The 17,897-nt window shown below is 36.3% G+C and overlaps 1 protein-coding gene and 1 pseudogene across 1 annotated transcript; both read left to right on the forward strand.

Annotated features, from left to right (window-relative positions):
* Positions 1–1,278: 1,278 nt before the first annotated feature.
* LOC102701038 lies at positions 1,279–2,653 on the forward strand (annotated as a pseudogene).
* A 6,248-nt stretch (positions 2,654–8,901) lies between these two features.
* Positions 8,902–13,022, forward strand: LOC102701313 (adenylyl-sulfate kinase 3-like). Its single transcript, XM_006663552.3, has 7 exons — positions 8,902–9,191; positions 11,601–11,741; positions 11,839–11,988; positions 12,075–12,193; positions 12,320–12,404; positions 12,474–12,520; positions 12,683–13,022. The coding sequence occupies exons 1-7, from the start codon at positions 8,906–8,908 to the stop codon at positions 12,779–12,781; spliced, it is 927 nt and encodes a 308-aa protein (XP_006663615.1). The 5' UTR covers positions 8,902–8,905; the 3' UTR covers positions 12,782–13,022.
* The last annotated feature ends 4,875 nt before the right edge of the window (positions 13,023–17,897 follow it).

The following is a 17,897-nucleotide window of genomic DNA, read 5'->3' on the forward strand; positions in this document are numbered from 1 at the left end:
GTTTAAATTTATTATGAGTTTAAAAATAAATTTCTTCATGTCTTTATATATTACATGAAAATATATTTAAATTAAATATTAAGTGATCATCTAATTCCTAGCAAATAATTATCACACGAGTTTTTTGTAGTTTAGAAAATATATTGATAGTTTAAAAATACAGGTCTAATGCATTAGACTTAATGTGGGGAAGATAGATCGAATGTGCGTGTAATTTGGGGAGCCAATAAATAGAAATATGGTGGATGAAACGTGGATTGTCTAATTTGATACATATGATTTGAGTCGTTAGATTTGTCCAATGAGTAAAATAAGTTTGTGTACTATAGGATAGATTTGGGTAATTAAATTATTGGCATGGTCATTAAATTCCTGAAGATCCTTTCAAGTGGTAGGATATTACCCCAGATGAAGTATGAGGGACAGCTAGCTTTTTTATGTTGTGGAGGCAATGATGAACTTGGCCCATTTTGAGGTGCATATTCAAGATGTGTGTTGTGATTTGTGAATCTAACCAGAAATTTGTTTGTGCAGCTTAATTAATGCCACATGCAATATTAATGGTCGTCATGGAAGCCGTGTTTACATGCTTAATACAAAATTATGCACGTCTTAAGCTGTCCTAGCATACAGCAGAATAAAGAAAAATGAAGTGACTTCTTGCTCATGGCTTCACCTTACTTGTTCACATATCATTTCCATTCAGTATGCAGACTTACACAATCTGACTTACTGAACTGCACAACTAGAATTAATTTCTTTAGTACAGTATGGCAAAATAGTATGGCATGCCATACTGTCCTTGAATATCCTCTTAAGTCATCAAGAAAGAAAATGCAGCACTGACAAACTGAGTTGATAACAGTTATGTTCTGTCATATTTATGACATTCCAGCACTTCTCTTCCATGATCACCTCCTTGAAAATTTCTTATTTCAGGCCAGCTCTTAATCTTTTCTTATAATTGATGTTATGTTTTTCATGCCAATTATTGGATGTTGATCTTGCAACTTAATTACAGATTATATGAATCGTTTAATGTTATCATATAATTAGCTCTTAATTTTTGTTCTGTCTATCATCTCAAAACCATAAGTCTAAATGGCATGCCTCTTTAGATTGCTCAATGAGCAAACGATTCTCTGGATGATCTTTCTATCATCCGAAGATCCTGATGGTATGGGTCATGGAACTTGAGATATAAAGTACTAGCTCTTAGTTGTCATTCTACACAAAAATAAGAATATGATGGAACCTTGATCAAATTTATATCTGCAGATGATTCTCTGAAAACATGGTATAAATATGACCCTCCTGCCTGCACAGTGCCCACAGAAAAACTGCCAAGCGATAACACATTAGAACTCTTTTCAGAAGATCACACACACAGTAGATCTTACAAGTTTCAGATCAGTGGAGAATGGAGGCAAAATGTGGAGCCATCTGGAGCTCTGCTGATGCGAGGAGTGAGGAATCTGAGATGATTGCTCATCTGAAGTCCATGTTCTGGGGCAGCAGTGATGTTGATGGCAACTTGTATTCTCCTGACAGTAGTGTGAATTCTTGTGTCACAACTAGCACCATGCCTTGTAGCTTGTTTCTTCCTCTGATGGATTATGAGGGCTATGGCAGTGTGCCATTGATGGCTAGCACTGGCATGGATATCTGTTCTGATCACCAGCATCAGGTCGTCGCTACAAGAAACAAGGCAATGTCTGGTAGCAAGAGGATATTCCCCATGGATGAACATTTTGAGCAGCAACAGCAGAAGAAGCCTCAGAAGAAAACCCGGCCTGGACGCTCGGTAGGATAATTTTGCATGAGAATTTTGATATTGTGCTTCAACTGTTGCTCTAACTACAATTTTTTTTCTTATCTTAGGTATCAAGTACTCTCAGTTCAGACATTACTGACAGTGAGACCAGCTCTGAACTTGTCAATTCTACCTATTCCTCCGGGTGCAGCTTTGGAGAGGACTCAGTTGCCACGACTGATGAATCGATTGTGTTGAAACAAAATGGCAATTTGAGAGGCCATAAGAAGTCTTCCAAGGATACACAGAGCCTTTATGCAAAGGTCAGGATCTAATTGCGTTCTTTCTTTGTATAATATTTGAGCCTGAAGTCATTTTTTCTGACGGCGTTTCTGACCATCTTTGACAGAGGAGAAGGGAAAGGATTAACGAGAGACTGAGAATACTGCAGCAGCTTATTCCCAACGGCACTAAAGTAAGTTTCCGGTGAATAGAGCAATTGGTGTAATAAGCTTGAGTGCATCAATGAAATGAAATAATTTAACCTGTCTCTGAATATCAGGTTGACATCAGCACAATGTTGGAGGAAGCAGTTCAGTATGTCAAATTTCTGCAGCTGCAAATAAAGGTACTAGTTATTTTCGTGGCACATTCGAAATGTTCACTCGGTTTTCACTGCACTTTCAGAATGCAAAAATATACCACACATTGCTGATTTTAGAATTTGGGAGAATCAAGCCTGCTTAATCCTTGGTGCTACATATTATGCATTTGATAGATGTATGCATCATCTTTTGTCTGATCTTCCTTTCATTTGCGAAACAGCTCTTGAGCTCTGACGACACATGGATGTTTGCGCCGTTAGCCTACGATGGCATGAGCATGGGTCTCAATCAATAGCCATACTCCTGCTGAAACCCAAGAATGACTCTTGAATTGAAGTGATTGAACTGATCCACATTTTCAGAGGGACATGAGCTGAATGTATGGATTGTTTGCTAAGTGAAGCTCATTACTGCATGATGCACCACTGGTCATAGATGTTAACCCTGACTATATACATTTTGTCCGTTTTCTTGTATAGATTTTCTCTAGTTCAACAAAAAGTATCTCGAAGTACCGGTACATGTACCAAATCGATTTACATCATTGGATCTAGCTGAGTAGTATGCGCGCTGTTAGATCCAACGATCAGAAATAATTTGGTATCGCGATTTACCAGTACCATGAGATATTTTTTGTTGGACTGAAACAAATCTCTTTCTAGTAAGGTAAAGCAAGTGCTCCACTGCCATACGCAGTAAGAAAAATAATGTACAGAAGTGTGGCTGACAACAATAAAGAGATTACTATGCCCTGCTCTGAGTTCTGAAGCTCAGATCTCGTTCGTGATTTTTTTTTGGGACTGTGGATGACTCCTTTAGTTATTCTTGAGCAATGGTTTATTTTAGTTTCATCTTTCAGTTTCTGACCATTGCAGAAAAAATATACAAGACTAGTCTTTTCTCATTATCTTACATCATGGTGCTGCAAATTTGTGCATATTGAAATATCAAACAGCATGATTTCTGAAAGTACACTTCTGCAACATACTTCACATTACTAAAGTACGACCAGGCTCTACAGTAAAACTGATATCGAGTTCCTTGTTTGTTTTTTCTGGTCATCATAACTCTTTGTTGCAAAAGCTGTGAATCCTTTTAAAGCATATTCAAATAACTAATAGCACTGAATTCACAAAGTGCACTTCTGGAGAATAATTTGCACCTCTAATTTAAAGGGAAATTGAGTGGTTTGTTAGCTTCTGAGCAACAGGATCTTTGCTTTAGAAGTTCTGCAGCCTTTCAGACATTTCAGTATGATTATATGTTGTTCTCTGTGCTGTACACTAATAGCAAGAAGGAGAATCTTACATTACTTCTCAAACAACAGAATCATATCCCCTATTGAAAATTGACTGAACAGCTTCAGAAATTCGAAAACCTGCAAAGTTCAATCACGATAAATAAGAAAAACTTTTTGAAACACAACTGGATCCAAAGCAATTCTATCTTACCAAGCTTTATGTCTCATCTGTTCCATTAAGTAGCCGTGCCACCATCAGATCTGATGCTAACTGGTCTGCAGTAATCAAAAGCCAGTCTTGCATAATAATTGGATAAGAATGTGCTGTTGGCCTTAACCGATACCAAAAAAGCAGCATTCCATGCTTGACAAAGTGCTGGTAGCACTAACACGAAGTGGATCTCAGAGTTGTCATTTCGTTTTGCTACATTATAATTTATAGACAACCAAAAGTTGCATCAATCATTTGTTGGAATCAGCTTGTACACGAGGATGGCTTGTATTTGTCTGGGCTCTAGAAAATTTATTGATTCTTCAGTGTATGGCAAAATTGATTCAGAAAAATTGGCTTAAAGCTAAAGGCAAGAAAACTCCCAGGATGTTGTTTTGCTAATTAGAGTGCATTAATTGTGCTGTCACAAGATTAGTTCGAACTTAATTTTTGCTTAGTGCTCTATGCTTTATCTGATCGAGGATGGGTTGTCCAGGTACATAGCATTGTCTACCATTTTTGAGATTTCAGTTGAGTAACGCTTGGCAGGCACCAGACGCATACATGGCTTTGTGCAAGCTGAGTCTTAGCTCACAAACGAGAAAGACATAATTTTCGTTAACCTCACAAGCTATATTTCCCACCTTGCAGCAAACTTTTTGTGCTGGTTAAAAAATGCCTAACCTAACACAGCTCAGCTTCGTGGGGGCATTTAACTTTTTTGCCACTCTTACAAATGACATATAACATATTTGCCACCCGCTGTCTATGACACGTGAACCCTCATGTGTCTGTAACATATGGGTCTAGTGACAAATATTTTGTCACCATTAATTGTAAGAGTGGCAAAAAGTTAATTATTCGTAGCAGAAGCCAGCAATTTTTGGAGCGTGGAAAAATCGAATTTTTAGAGCCTGCACAAATCTGTCTACGTTAAACTTTTGTTGTGAAAATTCAGCTTTTTAATTCGTACGGTGACATAACAAGCATAAAATATATTGTGCTTAGCCAACGAGAACAGGGGCTCATTGTGTCCGTGGTGCTTCGTACTTAATGCTCTCTCCGTCACCAGATATACAACTTGTATCATTTAAATTTGTTCCAAAAATACAACAAATTCGACACTTACTTACGTTCTATTTTCAACCAATCACAACCTTATGCCACTAAATTTTCCCACCTAATTTATTTTTTTCAACCAATAAGAATATTTTTCCATTTAATTCCACCAACTTTTTAATACCTAATAACAACCTTATCTTTTTGCTTATGCTTATACTTATAAACTAAAATTTGATTTTTCAATATTAAATTTGGAGTTGATTTTAGGGTTTTTCACCTTAGTTTATTTTTTTAACGTTGGCTTTTAAATTGCTAAGAACACGTATGTAAAGTTTTATTCAAAATTATTTTTCCATTGCAAATATGTCATTTGACATTTTTCCTGAATTACCCAAAATATTACCCCTGCCTTTTCCTTGAATAAGCCAAAATATCACCCCCTAAAACTTCTTATATTTTGAGATAGAGCAAATATTCTTTTAAAGACGCTACTAATGTACAATATCTTGTTTTGAAGAGGAATAATTCCTATCATAGGTATTATATATGATACTGCACCGGCATCAGTTGGTACACGCGTGGTAGTAGCTGATACTTAATTGGTACCAATTGATACTATAGCGGTATCAGTTGATACTCTGTCGGTAATAACTGATAATAAGATGGTTCTAGCAATAGTCGTCAATACTAGAATAATAATCTAAAATATAAATGACACTTTAAAATCTAATAACAAAGTTGAAAATGATGATAAGAGAATGAAAAAAAAAATCCAAACTAGTTAACAGACTGAACGGTTGCTAGTACCAGTAAATCGTCAGGTCTCGAGCACCATGTGTGGTGCACGGATCTGTAGATTTTTGAATTAGAAAACAAAGTTGGAGTATGTACGCATGTGACACATGTATAGCAATGCAGCTTTGCAATCTACATTAGCCCCCATCATCAATGTAGATTGGGTAGTTGGGTGGGATATATACTAGCCAGGCTACGACCGCCAATACCGTCCACACCATTCCACGCATCATATCTCGTGTTCTAGCATTTCCATATAATGTTTAGAAATTTCCTACAAACAAAAGTTCAATCCATGAACCGTAAATTCTGGCATCATCATCAGAAACCAACTTAGAGGGTGAGAAATCAGGAGAGAAGGAAATAGGCTGACTCACGAGTCGCTAGCTCACAGCAGCATAACCGAGGCATAACGTCTATTCTCAGCCTATTGCTGACGATTGAGTCAGTGGCCTTCTCCATCTGTGGATCCTTTGCTCCCTTCCTCTCATACTCCAATCTCTCTTCTCATATCTCATAGATATACAGCCACAATATATCCTTTATACATACAGACATTAATTGCTTAGATATTTTAATTAGACAATCTATCAGCCAACTTATAGCTAACCCATTATTTAGGTAAGCTTCTAGAACATGGCTGAGTATCATGGCAGTAGCTTTTAACCGGCTGCTGGCTACGCTATTATTCTTACTCTTACTCGATGTATGTATAAAATGACGTTGTGATCATATCAACGAAGACAGTAATTGCATTGGGCAACATGAAACATATCAGATCAAATGGATGCAGAGATCGATGTCATGGAGGCTGTACATATACAGCACGTGTGGCTTGATCATGGTTTAATACAACGAGCTCCGACATCGAGGAGGCTGACATTGTACCAAACAAATAAGAGGAATTTTACCAAGTACTACCTCCCGGCAACTTCGTAACAATGTAAAATTACTCAATAAATAATCATAATCCATCCGTCTTTTTTAATGACATCATTAGTTTTTTTTTATTTTGATCGTTTATCTTATTCAAAAATTTATTTAAATATACCAAATTATAAGTCATAATTAAAATTTCTATAATAATAAATTAAATTGTAATAAAATAATTAATGATTATATATTTTTAAATAAAATAAATAGTCAAACATAAATATAAAAGTTCATAAAATCGTATAAAAGATATAGAGGGAGATGTAGCAATAGGAAAATATATATGCTATAGGTGTGGCATCAATCTGGCCGAAGCATGCTATAGGCGTGGCTAGGGGTGGCAATAGGTCCAAATATTTTACCTACAAAATTTAAGGGTCGGGTTTAAAATAGGTTGAAAATAAAATTATATAAAATTTTGAGCTAATTTGTTTTTAAGAATTAAATAGGGTTGTAAAAGAACCCATGGGCTTTGACCAGTCCCACCACCTAGGCGTGGCATCCATTGTATTAATTACTTCTGTCCTTGCTCGACAATTATCTAAGATGTTTTCAGTGTACAGAAAACTGAGAAGACCTCCCCAACCGACGCTGGCTGTAATTAACTACTCCGTTACTTTCTTTTATATATTCGAAGCACTTGATTTTGATTTTTAAGTTTATGTTTCACCATTCATCTTATTAAAAAATACAGTTATTAATTATTTTATTATAATTTGATTTACTGTTAAAGATACAATAAACATAATTTATAATTTTACATGCTTATATAAAAAATTTAAATATATAAACGATCAAATATATTAAAAAGTTTAAATACGACGAGCGGTCAAACGTATGTCTCCAAGACAAAATGAAAAGACAGGAGGCGTAGATAACAACGATCAACGGGAGAGTTAGGCATTGCTAATTTAAGAGTAAGGATAAGTACGTTGGTAAGTGAGAGATTAGCTGTGGACAAAGCATTTAGCATGAATTAACTATATAAGTTCAGTTTTTAGACCAACAAAATACTGGAATGATGGATATTTTTTTAAGGTACAACTCAAAATGCACATGAACGTACATCATAACACATACACGTGCGCATTCCTACCACACGTTTAGAATTTTTTTATGCGCACGCGTATGATCAGGAGAAAATCTCCAGATAAAACGCACGAGTTACGATCCCAGGGATCAAAATCGCGTGGGCTGCTCACGCGCCCGCGCAGCTAGCCATGTGAGTAACGTTTGGTTCTCGGAATGATGGGTACTTTCTTGTGAACAATATTGTTCAAAACGAGCTGGCACTCCTTTATGTTGGAAGTTAGAATCCATATGAATATTGGTGCTTAGAAAAAGCCTCCAACTTATGTAGACTGTAAATCAGGTTCATTGAATCTGCCCAATATATAGTTTAGCCCTGGGCAAGGTGAAAGTCATGCATGAGAACAATTCTTTGTCGACTTAATGCCTTTTTCCCTGCTTAAAAGCTTCCAAAAATGCACTAATCCTTTATTAGCATTTGACGGCCTAGTAAGCTCTCTTTCTTCAAACAAGGAAGAATGTTCTAGAGTGACACCTTTTACTATACACCATGATCTAAATATATTACATAATTTATGTATATGCAACGTACCTTGACATTCCAAGATATATAAATCATTAGTTAATTCATATACTACCTTAAAAAAGACGACATCCTATAATACAACCAAACGACAGAATCTTCAATAGGTGCAAAATATATTATGATTTAACATGTGAAAATAAATTACTGGATAAATTTATCGAATAAATTCTAACATACATTTAATTTTATCTTTAATAATTTTTACACATGAATATATATTGTAAAAGAGATTTGCTCTGATCCAACAAAAAGTACCTCGAGGTACCAGTATCTCGAGGTACCAAATCATTTCTCACCATTGGATCTAGCTAAGTAGGATGTGCGCTGTTAAATCCAATGATCAGAAACGATTTGGTATCGTGAGGTACCGCTGCCTCACGGTACTTTACTTTTGGTTACTTTTTATTACACTGTAAAATTGCTCATTGTAAAAATATTAATGTATCATGTGAATTGCATCCAGACTGTATTTCAGTGCTCAAAACATCAACCGATTAAATTGCAACTTGGAGTAAGTACAAACTCGCAAGACTAATGCTGACAGTCCAAATTAATTAAGGAGGTACAATTATAAATTATTATTACATGGATGAGACGCTGAGTGCAGGAAGAGATGAAGAGAAGATTCCATTATAAATAGCTTAACACACACCCACAGCTCGGTCACCAGCCACCATATATCACCGGCGCCATGCTTGCCAAGGCTCTTCTCCGGCCGCCGTGCTCTGTCGCCGGCGCCGCCGGAGCCGACGGTGGTGACGTTACTCGCCGCCGTGCACCTCATGGCGCCGCTGCTAGCAGCCTCGCCGGTGGTGCGATCAGGCCGAGGGAGGCTGGAGCCGCCGGCGTAAAGCTCGCCGTCGCGGCGAGGCCGATGAGCGTCGTGGCGATGGCATCCTGGGACAGGAGGGCCGGCCGGTCGGCGGCGCCGGCGGCCGACGGGAAGGAGGATGTGTTCGACGGGCCGGCCGTGCCAGGTGCAATATACTAATCGATTTTTCCAATTAATATGCAGGTGATTAATGTTTTCTCTAAGTAGTAATTTCTTGTTGCATATACTTGCATGCTTATTAGTTCATAATCACGTTCGGTTAGCTAATTTTGGTGCTGAGGTTATAAGTAGGTTTGTGCTAGAAATGTACATTAACTAGGTTTGTGCTCTGTAATTGATAACCTTGATGCTTCCATTTTTAGGTTCATTTCAATACAGGGTACGTACAATATACGTGAATAGTATATTTCTATTGTAAAAAGATGGAACCACGCCGACCTGTTTTTTTAATATGTACACAATACTTAACTAGTAAGGTGATGAATTAATTGTATTTTTTAAAAGACTGTCATAAATCCACTAGATAAATGCTAGTGATAATGTGGTGGTCCACACTTGCTACATTATTATGTGGTTATGATGTCACACTTGCTACACTAATATCAAGAAAATATACTAGCATGTTAAATTGTTTTGACACTACAGACATAGGTAAAACCACATGGATATGACTTATATCCGAAACTCAAAATTTTCTTTTAATATTCTAGACAAAAAAAAATATAGAGTGCATGTTTTTGAACAGATAAGTACCTGGCAAAATATATATATATATATATATATATATATATATATATATATATGACATTCTTCGAAAAAAAATCAAGCAAGGCCGGCTTCGGCAATGGTTTGGTTCTCTGACACAGAAAACGTAATAATAAATTAGTACATGGTTAATTAATTATTGGTTATAAAAAAATAAAAAAACGATTTTTAAAGCAACTTTCCTATAGAAAATTTTCATAAAAAACATACATTTTACCAGTTCGGAAAGAGTACACGCGAAAAACTAGCGAATCTGGGTTAGCATAAGTGGGGGAGAAGAACACAACCCAAGTGATTATTTGTAATCGTACTATGGATGTAAAAATTTTGCCTCCATTTTTTTAAGAAGTTATGAATTTGTAAACCTAAACGAGAAAATGTGGGGCCAACCCCAGAATTGGGTGGCCAAATTCATTAAGACAGGAGAATATACGATTTTGTTTAAACAAGAAAATTAAGAAAAAGAGGTGGGATTGCAAGGTGGGTGGTTGTGATCCGTTGAGAAAATGAATTGGCTGGACACAATAATATACGACGGATTTTATTGATTGGGATGAGAGGGTATCAAAATTACTTAGGGTATTTGCAAATCTGTCACCGTTTTTTATGCAAGGATGTTATTAGAATGACAATTCTAATAGATGTTTTGCAATTGACTAGATGTATTTTTATGATAACGATTTAAACCGACGATAACTTTACAATTGCCTCAAATAACTTCAGCGTGTGAGACAAGCTGTGGGGTTGAAAGAATTTTGAGACAAGGGGAGTAGCTCAGAAGCATGCATAACCTCTAGTATTTAAATGGAGGTACGGATGCCCTATTTTTCTCGGCTCCCTCCATTTTAAAATAAATTTTTACCTTTGACTCTTCGTCTTATTTAATTTTTTTTACTATTACTATTTTTTATTAGATGATAAAATCTGAAATGTGAATAATTACTTTACAATTTTTTAAAAAAAATTCAAATAATATAGCTGGTTAAACGTTGTACACGAAAACCAAAAATTTGGGTTTTTTTTTGAGAGAGGCAGTACGCCATATTTTCTTTCTCTATGCGTCACTGGAAACGAAGTCCTACTAAATGCTGTACTAGACAAACCAATTTCTACTACTTTTTTTTTTTGTGATCCCCTCAGATTTAATGTTCTACCATATTATACATCACATATTTTATAACACGTGCCACACATGGCCCATTAATATATTTGTACAACAGTACAAGCATGTCCGCAAGCCAGTGTCAAACAGCTCGCTCGTTATTGTCATCAGATTTTTATATTTTCTAGACTATTTGAATATGTGATTACTAATTCAAAGTATAAATGATTGAATTAACTACTAAAGAGTTGAAATTGCTTTAAGAGGGCCGAACGGAAACATAAATATAGAAAATTTTCATACGAGATATATAGTTTAGAAATTTATAAAGCGTGTCCATAATAATTCATAATCGACAATGAAAAAATAACATCGAAGGTGGAATATCGGAATTCTATGGTGTTGTTACATTGGAGTTCATAGTACTCTGAACATGTGAATTCTGTGGTGTTGATTTGTGAATCTGTCATCCCCAGCAGTGTGGAGTATTCCACTTTCAACTGTTAGAACTTATGATTCACTGACAAACTGCCAAAATACTAATGTTTACATTCACACATTGTGTACTGGCAAACTTCTAAATATCGTTTACTGGACTCTAAAATTCTATGGTATTAAGTAATGCTTGCATCATCGTATTCAACAATCGTTTGACATTTCTAAAATACTATGATGCTAATTTACCAGGAATAAACAAGCTCGTGACATCAACTGTTGGTAAATCGACAAACATCCTGTGGCATGACTGCCCAATAGGCCAGACTGAGAGGCAAAAGTTACTGAACCAGAAGGGTTGTGTTGTGTGGATCACTGGTCTGAGTGGTTCAGGTACCTATCTGAAAGCTAACCAAATCTTCATGGTCATATCTGAAACTGAAAAATTCTGAACCTCTGATACCTGAAGAAATCTGAAAACCAACTTCAGGAAAGAGCACCCTTGCATGTACACTGAGCCGCGAGCTGCACTCAAGAGGGCATCTCACCTATGTTCTTGATGGTGACAATCTCAGGCACGGCCTGAACAAAGATCTCAGCTTCAAAGCTGAGGACCGTGCTGAAAATATACGCCGAGTTGGTTTGTTTGGTTCCAGAATCTCACCTGAATAGTTAGCTGCTTTTTCAGTGATAAAATTCTTATAGTATTATTGCCTGGTGTTGTAGGAGAAGTGGCGAAGCTGTTTGCAGATGCTGGGTTGATCTGCATTACTAGTTTGATATCACCCTACCGAAGTGATCGAAGAGCCTGTCGCAAATTACTACCGGATTCTTCATTCGTGGAGGTATGTCTGCAGAAAATTCAGTAAACAAGTGAGACAATGTTTTCTTGCTCTATTTTGATATCAAGCTAATAAGTTCTTCAGTTGGTATGTGGGTGTAGTAAAATGTAAACACGTATGATTCTTCAGGTGTTCCTCAATGTGCCACTTGAAGTATGTGAAGAAAGGGATCCAAAAGGCCTGTACAAGCTTGCTCGTGCTGGCAAAATCAAAGGTAGAAAGTAAACAGCTTTGTAATATTCTGATTGTTACATGCAATGCTTACTGAGCAAAACACATGCAGGCTTCACAGGAATAGATGATCCTTATGAAACACCTTCAGATTGCGAGGTTAGCCTAAATTTTTTTTATGATCAGACTAACATCAGCTTCTCGACAAAAAGAAAATCAGTATCAGTACTACTCTGAAGATTTCAAAAAAAAGAGGAAAAGAAAAGGAGAGGATGGTATTTAGCTTATCTGATTGTGACCTTGAGCTATTATTCTTTGTAGATTGTGATACAATGCAACGTTGGGTGCTGCCCTTCACCTAAATCAATGGCTGACCAAGTAGTGTCATATCTTGAAGCCAATGGATTCTTACAGAACTAGAGAGTTGGATATATGTCTATGCCTGATAAAATTTTATTTATGTAATGCCACATGCTGTAGGAATGTCAGGCCCTTGGAAGAGTAGCAGTTGCTTCCTGTTCTTGTGAATTACTTTGAAATGAACATTTCTATCAGAAAATATGTATTTTGAATAAAAAAACAAATGCAATTCTGAATTGAAATGTTTGTACCCATGAAGAGGAATGTTGAACATGCACAAGAGGAATCAAACCAGTTTGTACGAGTTCCCTATTCACTGCAGTGTTTTATTTTCAAACAACTACAGTTACTTTTGGTAGACATACCAGCAAAATGGCTACAAGTTCATTCGTTGCCATAAATTCAACAATACAGTGAAATTTCTGTTAATCATTTTTTCATAGCTTCTTTTACTCTTTATTTCCACTCCCTTCATCCAAAGTTATGCTGAGAGCTTGATTCATCTACTAAAAAAAATGCTTGTCAACCAAGGAGGAATTTGTTGTCGAATAATAAACAAGAAATTATGAATGTGTTGAAAATTAAACACATGACTTTGGGGTTGAAACCGCACACCTTTGTCATTGGGGTTAAAACCACACACCTCTGGTCACTTCACTAGCTAGTGCATCTGTTAGACTTTGTCTGACCTTGGGAATGAGTGGTAGCATGCATGCAGGCAGATTCTATTTTCTTTACACTTGAAAACGTCATGCCAACATGGTGATTACCTTGTATGGTGCAACCATGATCCCTTGGAGCATCCAAGGGGTGATTTTAAAAAAAATTAATACTATTTAAATGAAATTTTCTAAAAATATATGTTGGGTGAGAAAAATTATAAAAATAGAACACTACACAACTTTGCGTGGTTGATAGGGCCCCTATTGAACACAAGATGAATGACAAAATCTAATCTAATAGAACACTACACAACTCCGATTTTATTGAAAGAAAAGGAGATTAATTAGTGTTGGAAATTAAGAGATGAGTCCTACTAGTCCAATTCCTTATTGTTGATGGATTTTTTAGTATAAATAGGTACCGATGGGTATGCCCCCGGCGTGCTTTTTGTGTGATTTAGATTTAGATGATAGAATATTAGAGCTTTAGAATAGTTTTCGATTTTAGATCGAAAATTTTGATAGGAGTGTTGTTGGTGCACTTTGTAAATACTAGTTGATACAATAGCGTTGAGATCATTCAATCTGCATCTTCGCTTTTCATCTACTGATATTTTTCTATGTTCCGGCGATTTTATTAGTGATACAGGAGCGATGTGATCGGAGGTAGGAAGGTTTCATCAAGTTTGTTCGCAGAGGTAATATTTTATTCGTAAAAAATTTTTGGGTTTTGGTTTTTCCTACCATTCATCTCCTTGATAAGTTTGTTTGGTCTTGTTTGATCCTACACTCTTTGGTCAAAAGTATTTGATATTGAGAGAAATATTCGTTTACATTCTTAATATTTGAGTGAACAAAGTTAGAATAATCCAACCTGTTGCAATGAACGGTTTGTAATCCGACTGTAGCAGAAGATCACCAACCTAACCATCCCCCGTATCATCTACACACACTATTTCTACAGCATTATATTGCCACAAAGCGCCTGGTCAGTTTGATATCCATAGAGTTGCAGACAATTTGGATTCATTTCAAGCTGATTTGTGATGTTTGCTTACACAACCATATTACGCTACGCCATGCTTCCACAAAAGAATTTCCATATTTCTGTTGTTTTCCACGTTTCCACAATGTACAAGTGCACTACAGTGTGAAATGTTGAAGATGTGTTTTTATAATTCAACCATGGCATATGGTTCCTTATTTTCCCCATGTCAAGATCTGGTCCTTGACACCTTTCTTTAAAAAAAAAGAAAAATTAATGAGTAATGACATGGTTCACTGCTACGGAACCCTAATAGATGACAGCCTTATAAGTGTCGGTTCATTTAAAACCAGCATCTATTGTGTGTTTCGTTCCTCTATGGAATGGAAAAATATAGAACCTTAACTTTGAGCAACTATATATGCCGGTTCCTAAGAAAAATCATCACTAGTTGTAGATTCCTCGTTATTTGATTTTTTGGCTCTGCCTAGATTCATATGGCCAATTGTAGATTCCTCATCTTTCTAGCTAACATCTGAAACTGACGATGTTTCAGCATATATAGTTTAATTAAAATGGCATATAAATTCCCCAATTTATATCGATTCACATAATTAATATAAGCTGAATAGGTTGGCATACTTATATGGAGATGTCATCAATGAGAACCAATATTTCCTCCGCCATTTCTCTGACCTTGATCATCTATATCCTCCACATTATGAATTAGAGGCACCAGGGAAAGCATATGCGGTCAACATTGGTAGCTTTGGAGCTACACAAGTAAGGTTGAGTAGGAATTCATAGCAAGCATGCCATGCAGAGCTTCATGCAAGATTGTTGCACTACCATAGGATCTGCCAGAAGTCGGATCAGCGAAACAGAACCAAATGCAATTCTAGGTTCTATATTTGGTGTCCAAGAACAAAAAGAAAAGGGAAGATGCTACTCTGTCAGACTGTCACCCAAGAACTATGTGCTAATTCTATTCGACCTACCCTGCTGGCCTGCTTAACTGTTGGGTGATTTCACTAATCGATTTCTTACGGACTTATATGTATTTGGTGTATTTCATTTCTCACCTCACGGTTCATATAAAGCATCCCTTTATACCAGCATATAATCAGTTTCCATATTTAGATATATATGTTAGAGTAGATGTATATGGTTGAAGATAACGAAGTTGAATAGAAACTTTTGAGTTAAAGATAGAATTCTATAGAGATATAATATAAAAATTTATCATGTGCTTCAAGTCTCTATCTATTATGTACGTTATATATGTACTTCATACTAGTAGAATATTAATTCCCTAATATATCAAGTAGAATTATATCAGACAGGATATATATATATATATAAAGAGAGAGACTATGATTGGCCTTCCATGTAACTAGTTTTTTACTTGGTAGAAGTTGCCAAGCCCAGAGTTTCATCCCTCTCTGTTAACATATATTCACTACTACACCTCTGTTCTAGCTCTAAGAGAAGTCTTCGATCCCCATGTTAATTTGCTGGGAAGCAAACTTTTTAGTTAGTTTAGCTTCATTCGATCGAGCCAATTGTGCTAGACGCTAAGAATGAGGGGCAGCAGGAAGAACGCTAGCAATTTGAAGTGAGCTACATGTAGTGACCCTCTAACAATCAGACGATTCAATGGAAGAGTTGGACGAATCTTTTCTTCCACTGCACAGGTTGTTTCAAGTTGTTTCAACAGATGAGTTGGACCTTGCTCACCACAGAACAATGTACCTAGTGGCTTACTATAGTTTTGCACAGAGTGGTGCTCCATATGTTGTAGGGCTTAGAAAAATACTAGTCGTAGTAAAATATTAGCTAGTTTAGCCGTTAATATTAGGTATGCTCCCGGTGTGATAGGCTGTTCGTAACACATCAAAATTATAAATATGTTGCTATATCTCACACTATTGATGTAGTATCCAGCTGTGTTCTCGTTAACTACGAATGAAAGTGATCTTCATAAACAACAAATGAGTTGGAATATGAAATTAACAAGTACCACACACCTCTATGGGTGGAGCTTCTTGTAGTAATCATGCATGTTGACCGAGCGTATATAAGTTTATAATATAATTAACGAACGCATCATCAAGACAAGTCCTAATAAATATTATATATATGTAGAATAAACTTATATTTTAGAGCCCTTAAGATTGTAAATAATGATGGTATATTCAAGTCGTAAATAATTATCATGCACTAGTGTGTAGTTAATATATTGAAGTCATATTGATTGTCATGCTGACTTCGTCGTATAAATTACTTTCAGCCATACATATATAGTGCAGAGAAAAAATGTCTTGCATATGCAAGCTGCCCAGTACATAAAAGGAAGTCCTCACCACCATAATAATGCACATTGTTGTCCACTCCATCTCATCGTGAACATGTCAATCGAGAAAAGATATGCATGTGGAATTATTGAGAATGAGAGGCAATAGGAAGATAGCAGGCTACCAAAGAGGCTACTAGACAAGTAACCGTCAACTAACTTGGCAATACGGGGTTAAGCGGAGCACACCATAACATGGTCGTTGAATGTCTAAATTTTTTTTAGTAGTAAAGGAAAATAAATATTATTACGTAACTGAATAATTATATTGAGCCTTAAGGGCATGTATATATAGATTGACATAGTAAGAAAATAAGAAATAATGTATATATAAAGGAAGGAGTACATACAAATCAATCATACTTTAATATATCATCAACTATCGTATATCTCTAATAAAAATGTTCCTAATAGTACAGTTTAACATGCCACAAGTTCACTTGTCCTATATAATGTATGTGTTTTATGTACTGCATGTGCTATCTCGAAGAAGAGACATAAAGAAGATGTGCTAACTTTTTGGTGAGCCTAAATTTGTGTTCTGTACAGTGCTGGCTTGGACTCAGCGAGAAATAAAAACTCCTTTAGCTGCATATAACTGGTGTTGAGAAAAAAAATGGGAATTTAGTGGTGAAACATTTGGGTGAAGTCAGGTATTTCTCGAATTCTATTTTTTTTAATTACACACACTATATATTAAACCAGTTATTTTCACCCTTGAATACTAAATCAGGAAAAATAAAAACCCTAAACTAACACAAGGAATATCAATGGCAGAATGCATCGAGAGTTTAGGTGTGCTGCATCCGTGACTATGGTTAGGATAATGTCACTGTTATAGACTCTAAGCTTTCCACAACCATAGTTAATTAACTAATCACTGAAAGCGTATGCCCCAATCCAAAGAAGAAACGATCTACTGTAGCAGCTGGCCTAGCACTATATAGGGGAAGGATATTTGGTCCCAACGTAATGCTCAGTAGACAGAAGTTTTGTTGGTTTAGTTCCATCGGTTTGTCCTATAGTTTCTATAGACGATACTAAGAATGAGGGGCGTGAGGACGAAGATTACAATCCACTGATCAGCTGCACTTACACTGATCAGTTCCCTAACAGAGGACCTAATGTGAGTGGTTGAGGCCTATGACATTTTGCTAACGGCTCATCGTGATGTGA

The sequence above is a fragment of the Oryza brachyantha genome, chromosome 11 (assembly GCF_000231095.2).
Source record: "Oryza brachyantha chromosome 11, ObraRS2, whole genome shotgun sequence".
In the NCBI taxonomy this organism is placed as follows: Eukaryota; Viridiplantae; Streptophyta; class Magnoliopsida; order Poales; family Poaceae; genus Oryza; species Oryza brachyantha.

What these genes read in the sequence shown, in the direction of transcription:
- LOC102701313 (XM_006663552.3), top strand. Translation starts at nt 8,906, where the DNA reads ATGCTTGCCAAGGCTCTTCTCCGGCCGCCGTGCTCTGTCGCCGGCGCC. An exon ending in CGGATTCTTCATTCGTGGAG is followed by an intron (nt 12,194 to 12,319) that starts GTATGTCTGCAG and finishes ATGATTCTTCAG; the next exon opens with GTGTTCCTCAATGTGCCACT. An exon ending in TCGTGCTGGCAAAATCAAAG is followed by an intron (nt 12,405 to 12,473) that starts GTAGAAAGTAAA and finishes AAACACATGCAG; the next exon opens with GCTTCACAGGAATAGATGAT.